Source organism: Coregonus lavaretus (genome assembly GCF_964263955.1).
Source record: "Coregonus lavaretus genome assembly, contig: HAP1_SCAFFOLD_517, whole genome shotgun sequence".
In the NCBI taxonomy this organism is placed as follows: Eukaryota; Metazoa; Chordata; class Actinopteri; order Salmoniformes; family Salmonidae; genus Coregonus; species Coregonus lavaretus.
The window spans coordinates 333,733-348,732 of NW_028158141.1; the positions used below are offsets into that span (position 1 = coordinate 333,733).

The 15,000-nt window shown below is 42.2% G+C and overlaps 1 protein-coding gene across 1 annotated transcript in view; it reads left to right on the forward strand.

Moving 5' to 3' along the window:
• LOC311124376 (attractin-like) overlaps nucleotides 1-15,000 on the forward strand; it is a gene marked incomplete at its 3' end in the record, with an annotated part of 141,431 nt that overhangs the window by 123,377 nt on the left and 3,054 nt on the right. Inside the window, exons 20-21 of the mRNA XM_084198537.1 lie at nucleotides 1,596-1,689; nucleotides 4,736-4,788. Of these exons, the coding sequence (XP_084054663.1) occupies nucleotides 1,596-1,689; nucleotides 4,736-4,788 (147 nt within the window). The remainder of the gene's footprint in view (nucleotides 1-1,595; nucleotides 1,690-4,735; nucleotides 4,789-15,000) is intronic.

Here is a 15,000-nt window from a genome sequence, read left to right on the forward strand (position 1 = left end):
ACTGTTGTATAATGACCCATGTTATTGCCAGTGTAACTGTTGTATAATGACCCATGTTATTGCCAGTGTAACTGTTGTATAATGACCCATGTTATTGCCAGTGTAACTGTTGTATAATGACCCATGCTATTGCCAGTGTAACTGTTGTATAATGACACATGTTATTGCCAGTGTAACTGTTGTATAATGACCCATGTTATTGCCAGTGTAACTGTTGTATAATGACCCATGTTATTGCCAGTGTAACTGTTGTATAATGACCCATGCTATTGCCAGTGTAACTGTTGTATAATGACCCATGTTATTGCCAGTGTAACTGTTGTATAATGACCCATGTTATTGCCAGTGTAACTGTTGTATAATGACCCATGCTATTGCCAGTGTAACTGTTGTATAATGACCCATGTTATTGCCAGTGTAACTGTTGTATAATGACCCATGTTATTGCCAGTGTAACTGTTGTATAATGACCCATGCTATTGCCAGTGTAACTGTTGTATAATGACCCATGCTATTGCCAGTGTAACTGTTGTATAATGACCCATGCTATTGCCAGTGTAACTGTTGTATAATGACCCATGTTATTGCCAGTGTAACTGTTGTATAATGACCCATGTTATTGCCAGTGTAACTGTTGTATAATGACCCATGCTATAGCCAGTGTAACTGTTGTATAATGACCCATGCTATTGCCAGTGTAACTGTTGTATAATGACCCATGTTATTGCCAGTGTAACTGTTGTATAATGACCCATGCTATTGCCAGTGTAACTGTTGTATAATGACCCATGTTATTGCCAGTGTAACTGTTGTATAATGACCCATGTTATTGCCAGTGTAACTGTTGTATAATGACCCATGTTATTGCCAGTGTAACTGTTGTATAATGACCCATGTTATTGCCAGTGTAACTGTTGTATAATGACCCATGTTATTGCCAGTGTAACTGTTGTATAATGACCCATGTTATTGCCAGTGTAACTGTTGTATAATGACCCATGCTATTGCCAGTGTAACTGTTGTATAATGACCCATGTTATTGCCAGTGTAACTGTTGTATAATGACCCATGTTATTGCCAGTGTAACTGTTGTATAATGACCCATGTTATTGCCAGTGTAACTGGTGTATAATGACCCATGTTATTGCCAGTGTAACTGTTGTATAATGACCCATGCTATTGCCAGTGTAACTGTTGTATAATGACCCATGTTATTGCCAGTGTAACTGGTGTATAATGACCCATGCTATTGCCAGTGTAACTGTTGTATAATGACCCATGTTATTGCCAGTGTAACTGTTGTATAATGACCCATGTTATTGCCAGTGTAACTGTTGTATAATGACCCATGTTATTGCCAGTGTAACTGTTGTATAATGACCCATGTTATTGCCAGTGTAACTGTTGTATAATGACCCATGTTATTGCCAGTGTAACTGTTGTATAATGACCCATGTTATTGCCAGTGTAACTGTTGTATAATGACCCATGTTATTGCCAGTGTAACTGTTGTATAATGACCCATGTTATTACCAGTGTAACTGTTGTATAATGACCCATGCTTGTTATATTAATGTAATAATGTTGTGTTACAGTGTGTAAGTGTAACGGCCATGCCAGTATATGTAACCCTAACAACGGGAAGTGTTTCTGCACCACCAAGGGCATCAAAGGAGACCGCTGTCACCTGTAAGTACGCTATGCTACGCTAGGCTACACTACACTACGCTACGCTACGCTAGGTACACTACGCTAGGCTACACTACGCTACACTACACTACGCTAGGCTACACTACACTACGCTACGCTACGCTAGGCTATGCTACACTACGCTACGCTAGGCTACACTACGCTACACTACGCTAGGCTACACTACGCTACGCTAGGTACACTACGCTATGCTACGCTACGCTAGGCTACACTACACTACACTACACTACGCTAGGCTACACTACGCTACGCTAGGTACACTACGCTATGCTACGCTACGCTAGGCTACACTACACTACACTACGCTAGGCTACACTACGCTACGCTACGCTAGCCTACGCTAGGCTAGGCGACGCTACACTATCCTACGCTACCTATGCTACGCTACACTACGCTACACTAAGCTATGCTACACTACGCTACGCTACATATGTGACCGACCGGCTCGATTCGGTCTTATGTAGCAACATTTGAAATTGTGTTTTTTACGTTGGATAAAAGTAGAGACTCAGAACTAGAAAATGGTATATCATACACTACAGTTAAGGAACAATGGGAAAGTAATTCTGCTTTGAAAGTTGATAAACTTGTAACCTCACTTTTGATAAAATGGCCTTTGATTGTTTTGGTACCTACTGGAGAGATCTTCTTTGTCTCCACCCATTCAGCATAGTTCACACCCTCTTAAGCTTTAGCCCCACCCATCTCTTTAAGGGTTGATCCGAGCGTTCTGTCCTAACAACAGCAGTCAAGCACCCAAGCTAACTGGCTAACGTTGGCTAGCTTGCTAGCTACTTCCAGACACAAATGAGAGAACAGCTCACTCTGACCATTTTACTCACCCTAGCAGAGCTGGTTAGGCTGTTTACATGTTATCCAGAGCGTTGGTGACTGCAACTGTGCTGCTGGCAACAATTTACACTTTTCTGCTAATGTTTACTGACACGGTCATATTCAACGGGTGTTGAGTGTTCATAATTTCGTCAGTTATTCTGCGCTCTGGCACACACAGACGAGAGTGCTCTGAAATCGGAGTAGATAGCCAGAGCGAATTTACCATCTACGTCTATCAACAGTTGTCGCAGTGACATCATTAACATTCTATTGAAACGGTTACTTGCATAGTGGAGCTAAACAATGAACCATAATCCCAACTCATGACGTTACTACCCTGCATGAATCTGCAGGTAGCTAACCAACCAGGTTCAATGTTAGCTAGCTAACATTAGGCTATTTACATTTTACATTTTTAGTCATTTAGCAGACGCTCTTATCCAGAGCGACTTACAGTTAGTGAATACATTTTTTTTAAATACTGGCCCCCCGTTGGAATCGAACCCACAACCCTGGCGTTGCAAACGCCATGCTCTATCAACTGAGCTACATCCCTGCCGGCCATTCCCTCCCCTACCCTGGACGACGCTGGGCCAATTGTGCGCCGCCCATGAGTCTCCCGGTCGCGGCCGGCTGCGACAGAGCCTGGATTCGAACCAGGATCTAGTGGCACAGTTAGCACTGCGATGCAGTGCCTTAGACCACTGCACCACTCATTTGCTTTGCTATAACTAGCAAAGCAAATGGCTCTGAGATACGAATAATATTACTACACAGATCACACATGTAACGTTAGCTAGCGAGCCACCCAGCTAACGTTAGTTAGCTAGTTAACAGTAAAGTTTAACTTGAAATGAAAATGACTTTCTGACAAAATTTGAAACGTGTAATATCTGAAAATGTAGCTAGCTAGATTATCTTACCTGTTTACATGGATGGACGCGTCTCCCTGTCACGGATGCCATGGTTGCCCTTAGTTTGAAGATGTAATCCGGAGACGGGTGTTTTCTCCATCTCTTTAGCAGTCATACTCTAATTCCACTGATTTCAAAACCCGGTCCTCCAGAAAGTGGAGAGCAACACTTAAGCAATTCTACTACGAGATATATATATTTTTTAAGCCGCATTAGACAGGATTACCTACACATACTGACCAGATCAAATAGACAGAAGCGTGCTATATGGCAGACCAATCCGAACTCATCTCTCGGCATGTCCAGCCCACTCATTATCTCAGCCAATCATGGCTAGCGGGAAGGTTCTTGTCTTTTTCCGTGGCTAAATCAACTAGGCTCATAATTTAACAATTGTATTCATATTTACAGATGGCATACAAGTTTGTTATTAAGGCACATGAAAGTTCACGTTCCAGAAGGCATTACTGCCAAAAAAACGCATTTTGATAAAGAAATAAAAAATTCATTACATTCAAATGTCTCTCCTGTGAAATAGTGACGCGCGACATACGCCTAGTTTCCTGAAATGAGTCACATATTTAATACATACATATTACACACCTAGTACATACATATTGCATACTAATTCTACAATTCAGGAATGTGGCATGTGGAAAATGTAGGCGGAAATTTAGGAGCACAATGAAAAATATGAGATAATAAAGCTGGAATCATAAATTGCTGCACTGGTGCTCCTAAATACAAAATGACAGGTCGCACATCAAAATATTTAGATGCATATGCGAGAGGAATGGTTGCACTGTAGAGCCCTGTGCAAGTACACTAAAGTACAGTACATATTTCACTAAGTACTTATTACATACTTAATACATAATTATTGTACAGTTCAGACCGCTGTCACCTGTAAGTACATAAACATGTTCTCTACAGTTCAGCTCAGCAACCATCCTGTCTTTCACCTGCTCTTTTCTTTTCCCGTTCTCCTCTCCTCTCCTCTCCTCTCCTCTCCTCTCCTCTCCTCTCCTCTCCTCTCCTCTCCTCTCCTCTCCTCTCCTCTCCTCTCCTCTCCTCTCCTCTCCTCTCCTCTCCTCTCCTCTCCTCTCCCATCTATTTTCTTTCATTGCTCTCTCTATTGTGTAGTCATTAGCTGGATCCTTTCACAGTCAGACTTGTTATTTTAAACCTTCTAAGACGTATAGGTTTACTGTTCATGTTGTTGATGGGAACGTTAAAGCTGGTCTCTCACCCTCATTCCTTCTCCTCTTTTCTCTCAGGTGTGAGGTGGAAAACCGTTACCAAGGCAATCCTCTGAAAGGAACGTGTTACTGTAAGTGGAACTCCAATCTACCTTCAGAGTAGAACGTCACACTGAGGCTGAGTCCTTCAGGGTAGAACATCACACTGAGGCTGAGTCCTTCAGGGTAGAACATCACACTGAGGCTGAGTCCTTCAGGGTAGAACATCACACCGAGGCTGAGTCCTTCAGGGTAGAACATCACACTGAGGCTGAGTACTTCAGGGTAGAACATCACACTGAGGCTGAGTCCTTCAGGGTAGAACATCACACTGAGGCTGAGTACTTCAGAGTAGAACATCACACTGAGGCTGAGTCCTTCAGGGTAGAACATCACACTGAGGCTGAGTCCTTCAGAGTAGAACATCACACTGAGGCTGAGTCCTTCAGAGTAGAACATAACACTGAGGCTGAGTCCTTCAGGGTAGAACATCACACCGAGGCTGAGTCCTTCAGGGTAGAACATCACACCGAGGCTGAGTCCTTCAGGGTAGAACATCACACCGAGGCTGAGTCCTTCAGGGTAGAACATCACACCGAGGCTGAGTCCTTCAGGGTAGAACATCACACCGAGGCTGAGTTGTTCAGGGTAGAACATCACACCGAGGCTGAGTCCTTCAGGGTAGAACATCACACTGAGGCTGAGTCCTTCAGGGTAGAACATCACACTGAGGCTGAGTCCCAAATGGCACCCTATTCCCTATATAGTGCACTACTTTAGACCAGAGAATGGCACCCTATTCCCTACATGTGCACTACTTCTGATCAGAGCCCAATGGGCCCCTGGTTAAATGTAGTGCACTATGTAGGGAATAGGGTGCCATTTGGGACTCAAGCAAAGAAACGGTTGTTATTACTGTCATCATGAATGTTGTCTTTGTTCAGTTCAGTGGTACTGCAGTAACTGTACAGGCCTGTTAGGAGCAAAGTGACTAAGTTGTGAAGCATTGTTCACATTGACAGTTTGAAGTGACTCAAATCCAATTTTTTGGCATATCTGATTAGAATGCGTTATTTATCTTGCAGTCTGAAAAGCCCACCTCTGTAGGTGGTTTAAAATCAGATACAAACCTGATTCCTGACCATGTGACTCTCTTGTCTGAACGGTCAAATCTGATTTATTTGCCCTCGTGGTTATTTGGCAGATATTGTTACTTGCTAGCTATTCTGTTGACAGTTTTGACAATAACATGTGGTAGCTTGTTAGTTGTTATCATACAAATAAGTGAATGTGCTATAAAGGTAAATAGCTACCTTAGCTAGCTAGTGGACTGCTGTGGCTTGCCAAAAAGGACTCGTTTTCAAAGTTGATCTTATCCCTTAGGCTTTAAAAGTGTTCTTAGACAATGATTTTGAACATTCAAACCAACTGGGAAATGTCCATGGCAGGTATTATTGTCACCTTAGCTTCCTACATAACTTCTGAGTAATAGGAAGCGCAAGCAACATAACCAATCAGCCTACACCACCGTGCACTCACCTGTCATTACTATGACAACTAGCGTCGCCATGTCAGCAAATGACTGCTGTCTGAACACACACACACATCTGATTTGGTCACATGTAACTTGCTGTTTGGACAGTCAGTATTCCAAAACAGTTATGAAAAACAAAATGATTTGAGCATTAAGGCCTGCAGTGTGAACAAGGCTTTAGATGTTCACGGCTGTTAGTGAGGCGAGAATATATATATATATATATATATACAGTGGGGAAAAAAAGTATTTAGTCAGCCACCAATTGTGCAAGTTCTCCCACTTAAAAAGATGAGAGAGGCCTGTAATTTTCATCATAGGTACACGTCAACTATGACAGACAAAATGAGAAAAAAAATCCAGAAAATCACATTCTAGGATTTTTAATTAATTTATTTGCAAATTATGGTGGAAAATAAGTATTTGGTCAATAACAAACGTTTCTCAATACTTTGTTATATACCCTTTGTTGGCAATGACACAGGTCAAACGTTTTCTGTAAGTCTTCACAAGGTTTTCACACACTGTTGCTGCTATTTTGGCCCATTCCTCCATGCAGATCTCCTCTAGAGCAGTGATGTTTTGGGGCTGTCGCTGGGCAACACAGACTTTCAACTCCCTCCAAAGATTTTCTATGGGGTTGAGATCAGGAGACTGGCTAGGCCACTCCAGGACCTTGAAATGCTTCTTACGAAGCCACTCCTTCGTTGCCCGGGCGGTGTGTTTGGGATCATTGTCATGCTGAAAGACCCAGCCACGTTTCATCTTCAATGCCCTTGCTGATGGAAGGAGGTTTTCACTCAAAATCTCACGATACATGGCCCCATTCATTCTTTCCTTTACACGGATCAGTCGTCCTGGTCCCTTTGCAGAAAAACAGCCCCAAAGCATGATGTTTCCACCCCCATGCTTCACAGTAGGTATGGTGTTCTTTGGATGCAACTCAGCATTATTTGTCTTCCAAACACGACGAGTTGAGTTTTTACCAAAAAGTTATATTTTGGTTTCATCTGACATTCTCCCAATCCTCTTCTGGATCATCCAAATGCACTCTAGCAAACTTCAGACAGGCCTGGACATGTACTGGCTTAAGCAGGGGGACACGTCTTGCACTGCAGGATTTGAGTCCCTGGCGGCGTAGTGTGTTACTGATGGTAGGCTTTGTTACTTTGGTCCCAGCTCTCTGCAGGTCATTCACTAGGTCCCCCTGTGTGGTTCTGGGATTTTTGTTCACCATTCTTGTGATCATTTTGACCCCACGGGGTGAGATCTTGCGTGGAGCCCCAGATCAAGGGAGATTATCAGTGGTCTTGTATGTCTTCCATCTCCTAATAATTGCTCCCACAGTTGATTTCTTCAAACAAAGCTGCTTACCTATTGCAGATTCAGTCTTCCCAGCCTGGTGCAGGTCTACAATTTTGTTTCTGGTGTCCTTTGACAGCTCTTTGGTCTTGGCCATAGTGGAGTTTGGAGTGTGACTGTTTGAGGTTGTGGACAGGTGTCTTTTATACTGATAACAAGTTCAAACAGGTGCCATTAATACAGGTAACGAGTGGAGGACAGAGGAGCCTCTTAAAGAAGAAGTTACAGGTCTGTGAGAGACAGAAATCTTGCCTGTTTGTAGATGACCAAATAATTATTTTCCACCATAATTTGCAAATAAATTCATTAAAAATCCTTCAATGTGATTTTCTGGATTTTTTTTTCTCATTTTGTCTGTCATACCTGACATGTACCTATGATGAAAATTACAGGCCTCTCTCATCTTTTTAAGTGGGAGAACTTGCACAATTGGTGGCTGACTAAATACTTTTTTGCCCCACTGTATATATATATATATATATATATATATAGAGAGAGAGAGAGAGAGAGAGAGAGAGAGAGAGAGAGAGAGAGAGAGAGAGAGAGAGAGAGAGAGAGAGAGAGAGAGAGAGAGAGAGAGAGAGAGAGAGAGAGAGAGAGAGAGAGAGAGAGAGAGAGAGAGAGAGAGAGAGAGAGAGAGAGAGAGAGAGAGAGAGAGAGAGAGAGAGAGAGAGAGAGAGAGAGAGAGAGAGAGAGAGAGAGAGAGAGAGAGAGAGAGAGAGAGAGACTCTTTATTTTGCCACTTCCCTCACTGTATAGAGAGAGGAGCCATCAAATTTTACAACCATCTAAAAACAAGTGACCCCAAAACATTCCATCACACAGCTCTACTATATCAAGAGATGAAACAAGAGAAGAGTCCCCTCAGCCAGCTGGTTCTGAGGCTCAGTTCACTAACCAAAACCAACCTCATAGAGCCTCAGGACAGCACTCAGAAAATCTGGCCCAACCAAATCATCACAAAGCAAAAAGAAAAATATATCACCTATTGGAAAGACACCACAAAAAATCAAAGTAAACTTCAATGCTATTTGGCTCTAAACAGACAGTACATGGTGGCAGACTATCTGACCACTGTGACTGATAGAAAACTGAGAAAAACACTGACAAGGTACAGACTCAGTGAGCACAGTCTGGCTATAGAGACCGGTCGTCACAGGCAAACCTGGCTGCCCAGAGAGGACAGGCTGTGCTCACTCTGCCCCCGGGGAGAGGTAGAGACAGAGCTGCATTTCCTATTACACTGTGACAAATACACAGACCTAAGAGAATATTTCTTTACCTAAATTATCATTCAGTACAAAGAATTTGAAACTATAAAAGAGGAAGAAAAAATAAAATATTTATTGGGTGAAAAGCCAAAATGTGCAATTTTGGCAGCCAAATATGTGTCCTCCTGCCACAACCTGAGGGACAGCCAGTGAAAAGTGTAATGTAATAATATTTCCTGTTTTGTTTTGGCTTTCATAGCATGTAATGTGTCTTCTCAGTCATGTTGAGATTGGTCGACTACTATTGCTTTAATGTATTGTTATTCTCATTAATATTGTTGTTGTAGTTGCTGTTAATGGTAATCCCATTTCCACTACTACTATTATTATTGCTGTTGGTCCCACCATTTTTGTTATATGTATACTTTGACAATGTAAGTAATTTTACTTGCCATGTCAATAAAGTCTATTGAATTGAATTGAATTGAATTGAGAGAGAGAGAGAGATGGATAGAAGTGAAGAGATACAGTCCCTTCAGAAAGTATTCAAACCCCTTGACCTTTTCCACATTTTGTTGTGTTACAGCCTGAATTTAAAATGGATTAAATTGATTTGTTTTCTCACCCATCTACTCATAATGACAAAGTGAAAACATGTTTTTAGACACTTTAGCAAATTTATTGAAAATGAAATCCAGAAATATATCATTTACATAAGTATTCACACCCCTGAGTCAATTATTTGTGTAAGAACCTTTGGCAGCGATTACAGCTGTGAGTCTTTCTGGGTAAGTCTCTAAGAGCTTTCCACACCTGGATTGTGCAAAATCTGCCCATTATTCTTTAAAAAATTCTTCAAGCTCTGTCAAATTGGTTGTTGATCATTGCTACACAACCGTTTTCAGGTCCTGCCATAGATTTTCAAGTAGATTAAGTAAATACTGTAACTCGGCCACTCAGGAACATTCACTGTCTTATTGATAAGCAACTCCAGTGTAGATTTGGCCTTGTGTTTTAGGTTATTGTCCTGCTGAAAGCTGAATTCATCTCCCAGTGTCTGGTGGAAAGCAGACTGAACCAGGTTTCCCTCTAGGATTTTGCCTGTGCTTAGCTCCATTCCCTTTCTTTTTTATCCTGAAAAACTCCCCAGTCCTTAATGATGACAATCATACCCATAACATGATGCAGCCACCACTATGCTTGAAAATATGGAGAGTGGTACTCAGTAATGTGTTGTATTGGATTTGCCCAAAACATAACACTTTAAATTCAGGACAAAAAGTTAATTGCTTTGACATATTTTTTTGCAGTATTACTTTTAGTGCCTTGTTGCAAACAAGATGCATGTTTTGGAATATTTTTATTCTGTACAGGCTTCCTTCTTTTCACTCTGTCATTTAGGTTAGTATTGTGGAGTAACTACAAAGTTGTTGATCCGTCCTCATTTTTTCCCTTTCCTGATACCTCCTGCACCTCGACCTGTTGCTTCGGCCTGTTGTTTCTGAAGTTTTACTTTATTTATTTTAATTTTTATAAGTGTTTGTGTCAACACCTGCTACCAACTAGCCAGCTAGCTAGCCAGGTTGTAATGGAGCCTGCGTTGCCTGGAATAGCTAACAAACGTTTCCAGCGCTGTAGAAGGCTAGCCAGCTAGGTTGTAATGGAGCCTGCGTTGCCTGGAATAGCTAACAAACGTTTCCAGCGCTGTAGAAGGCTAGCTAGCTAGGTTGTAATGGAGCCTGCGTTGCCTGGAATAGCTAACAAACGTTTCCAGCGCTGTAGAAGCTGTGTTTATTACTTTCTTGTCTGGGACAATATTGACAATCTGGAGTTTGTTTACTAGCGGAGGAATACAGGAATGAGGTGGCTGTGCTTAGCAAGCAAATCTCAATTCTGCGCGAAATTATGGGGAAAACGCAAATTGGAACTGTCTCGTTCTCAACTCCTATGGCTGGACGCCGCTCAAGGCTGATGGATGTTTCCCCTCCTTGTCATCTGTCCCTATCAGAATGGGCTGTGCTACCTGGAACTTGCCTGCCAAGGAAGTCGTCTCCATCTGCTTCTCCTCCTCCATCCTGTAGTGAAGTAGACGGAGAACAGCAAGAAGAAGGTTCCAATCAGCGCTGGTCCCATGTCACATGTCGTGGAAACCGAAGGCAGCGGCATGCTGCTAAGCGGACGGGAGTGACTGCGAGAGGTTCGGAGCAGATTGACATAAGGAATAGCTTTCGATGCACTGGTGACAGATCTACCTGTACCTTCATCACTGGGACTGCCTGTGTCTGGGACTGCCTGTGTCTGGGACTGCCTGTGTCTTCATCACTGGGACTGCCTGTGTCTGGGACGGTGGTGCTGACTCCAACTACACTGACTCCAGCAGCGGCTTCGTCTTCGAGTTCGGCTCCATTACCTCTCTCTGGATCTGACAGGGCGCTACCTGCAGTGGGAGGTCTGGACCTATCGCCGGGAGCAGCAGGCGTACGCTATCCTGCTTCTCGTGGATCCGTGAAAGGTTTAAAGAATTGTGTGAGGGGTGGGAATGGGCGGATTTCTCAATTCCCTTCTCCGGCCGTTTTATTGGACAGTTCAATGGTGAGAAATGTTTCAGCCCCTGGAGCAAAAACGTTGTGCTATCCAGGAGCACGAGTACAGGACATCAATAAGCTGCTCCCAAACTTTTTAAACCAGCATCAGGAAATTGAGTCTATCATAGTTCATGTGGGATTCAATGACATTATGAAGGGCAGCTCAGAACAGCTGAAGATGGATTTTAAAGAACTGATTGGGTCTCTGCTTGACACCAACAAACGCCCCATAATATCTGGCCCTCTGCCCTCCCTAAATCGTGGCATTGAACGGTTCAGCAGACGTTTAGCCCTCCATAACTGGCTACGAGACTATTGCAGCTCTGTGGGTATAACATTTATTGACAATTTTGATACCTTCTGGAAACAAAGCTCGTTTTATAAGGAGGATGGGATCCACCCAAATCATTTGGGTTCCTATATCCTTTCACAGCATTATACAGTGCATTCGGAAAGTATTCAGACCCCTTGACTTTTTCCACATTTGTTAAGTTACAGCCTTATTTTAAAATAGATTTTTTTTCCCTCATCAATCCACACACAATACCCCATACTGTTAAATCAAAAACAGGCATTTTGAAATTTTTGCAAATTTCTAAAAATGTAAAACAGAATGACCTTATTTACATAAGTATTCAGACCCTTTGCTAAGAGAAATGGAGCTCAGATGCATCCTGTTTCCATTGATCATCCTTGATGTTTCTACAACTTGATTGGAGTCCACCTGTGGTATATTCAATTGATTGGACATGATTTGGAAAGGCCCACACCTGTCTATATAAGATCGCACAGTTGATAGTGCATGTCAGAAAAAAAACCAAGCCATGAGGTCGAAGGAATTGTCCGTAGAGCTCCGAGACAGGATTGTGTCGAGGTACAGATCTGAGGAAGGGTACCAAAAAAATGTCTGCAGCGTTGAAGGTCCCCAAGAACACATTGGCCTCCATCATTCTTAAATGGAAGAAGTTTGGAACCACCAAGACTCTTCCTAGAGCTGGCTGCCTGGCCAAACTGAGCAATCAGGGGAGAAGGGCCTTGGTCAGGGAAGTGACCAAGAACCCGATGGTCACTCTGACAGAGCTCTGGATTTCCTCTGTGGAGATGGGAGAACCTTCCAGAAGGACAACCATCTCATGACCAGCGTGAACATGACTGTAAAAACGGTTAAATCCCTTTGGATTGATCAGGAATTAAAAATGGTATGGTTGAGAGGGATGAGGCAAAAGGTATGGCAAATAAGTCTGGCAGCGCAACCGATTGGCAAACGTACTGCAAATTGAGAAATCATGTGACTAAACTGAATAAAAAGAAGAAGAAACTACACTATGAAACAAAGATAAATTACATAAAGAATGATAGTAAAAAGCTCTGGAGCACCTTAAATAAAATGTTGGGCAAAGAGGCAAACTCTGCTCCATCATTCATTGAATCAGATGGCTTATTCATCACAAAACCATACTGATATGAACTACTTTAATGATTTTTTCATTGGCAAGATTAGCAAACTTTGGCATTACATGCCAGCAACAAAACGCTGACAATACACATCCAAGTATATCTGATCAAATTATGAAAGACAAGCATTGTAATAATGAATTCTTTAAATTAAGTGTGAAAGAGGTGAAGAAATGATTGTTGTCTATCAACAATGACAAGCTACCGGTGTCTGACAACTTGGATGGAAAATTACTGAGGATTATAGCGGACGATATTGCCACTCCTATTTGCCATATCTTCAATCTAAACCTACTAGAAAGTGTGTGTCCTCAGGCCTGGAGGGAAGCAAAAGTTATTCCCCTACCTAAGAATAGTAAAGCCCCCTTTACTGGCTCAAATAACCGACCAATCAGCCTGATACCAACCCTTAGTAAACTTTTGGGGAAAATGGTGTTTGACCAGATACAATGCTATTTTACAGTAAACAATTTGATAACAGGCTTTCAGCACGCTTATAGGGAAGGATATTCAACAAGCACAGCACTTACACAAATTACTGATGATTGGCTGTTTGTGGGGGCTGTTTAGTTAGACTACTGTGTGGCTTTTGTCAAAATCCCGATTAGTCTGCTTTTGGAAAAACGTATGTGTTATGGTTTTACACCCCCAGCTATATTGTGGATGAAGAGTTACCTGTCTAACAGAACACAGAGGTGTTCTTTAATGGAAGCCTCTCCAACATAATCCAGGTAGAATCAGGAAATCCCCAGGGCAGCTGTCTAGGCCCTTTAATTTTTTCAATCTTTGCTAATGAAATGCCACTGGCTTTGAGTAAAACCAGTGTGTCTATGTATGTGGATGACTCCACACTATACACGTCAGCTACTACAATAACTGAAATGACTGCAACACTTAACAAAGAGCTGCAGTTAGTTTCAGAGTGGATGGCAAGGAATAAGTTAGTCCTAAATATTAAAAAAATACTAAAAGCATTGTATTTGGGACAAATCATTCACTAAACCCTAAACCTCAACTAAATCTTGTAATGAATAATGTGGAAATTGAGCAAGTTAAGGTGACTAAACTGCTTGGAGTAACCCTGGATTGTAAACTGTCATGGTCAAAACATGTTGATACAACAGAAGCTAACATTTACATTTTACATTTTAGTCTCTTATCCAGAGCGACTTACAGTTAGTGAGTGTTACATTATTATCATACATTTTATTTATTTTTCATACCGCCCATGGGTCTCCCGGTCGCGGCCGGCTACGACAGAGCCTGGATTCCAACCAGGATCTCTAGTGTCCCAAATACAGTGCCTTAGACCACTGCGCCACTCGGGAGATGGGGAGAAGTCTGTCCATAAGAAAGCGTTACTCTGCCTTCTTAACAACACTATCAACAGGGCAGGTCCTACAGGCCCTAGTTTTTGTCACACCTGGACTACTGTTTAGTCGTGTGGTCAAGTGCCACAAAGAGGGACTTAGGAAAATTACAATTGGCTCAGAACAGGGCAGCACGGCTGGCCCTTGGATGTACACAGAGAGCTAACATTAATAATATGCATGTCAATCTCTCCTGGCTCAAAGTGGAGGAGAGATTGACTTCATCACTACTTGTATTTGTGAGAGGTATTGACATGTTGAATGCACCTAGCTATCTGTTTAAACGACTAGCACACAGCTCAGACACCCATGCATACCCCACAAGACATGCCACCAGAGGTCTCTTCACAGTCCCCAAGTCCAGAACAGACTATGGGAGGTGCACAGTACTACATAGAGCCATGACTACATGGAACTCTATTCCACATCAGGAAACTGATGCAAGCAGTAAAATTAGATTTAAAAAACAGATAAAAATACACCTTATGGAACAGCGGGGACTGTGAAGAGACACACACACATGCATACAAACACATGATACCATACGCACTATACACACACGTACACATGGATTTTGTGTTGTAGATATGTGATAGTAGAGTAGAGGCCTGAGGGCACACACTTAGTGTGTTGTGAAATCTGTTGTGAATGTATTGTAATGTTTTAAAATTGTATAACTGCCTTTTGCTGGACCCCAGGAAGAGTAGCTGCTGCCCTGATCCCTGATGGGGATCCATAATAAATACAAATACAGCCATTAAACTAAGTAACTGTTTTAAAGTCACCA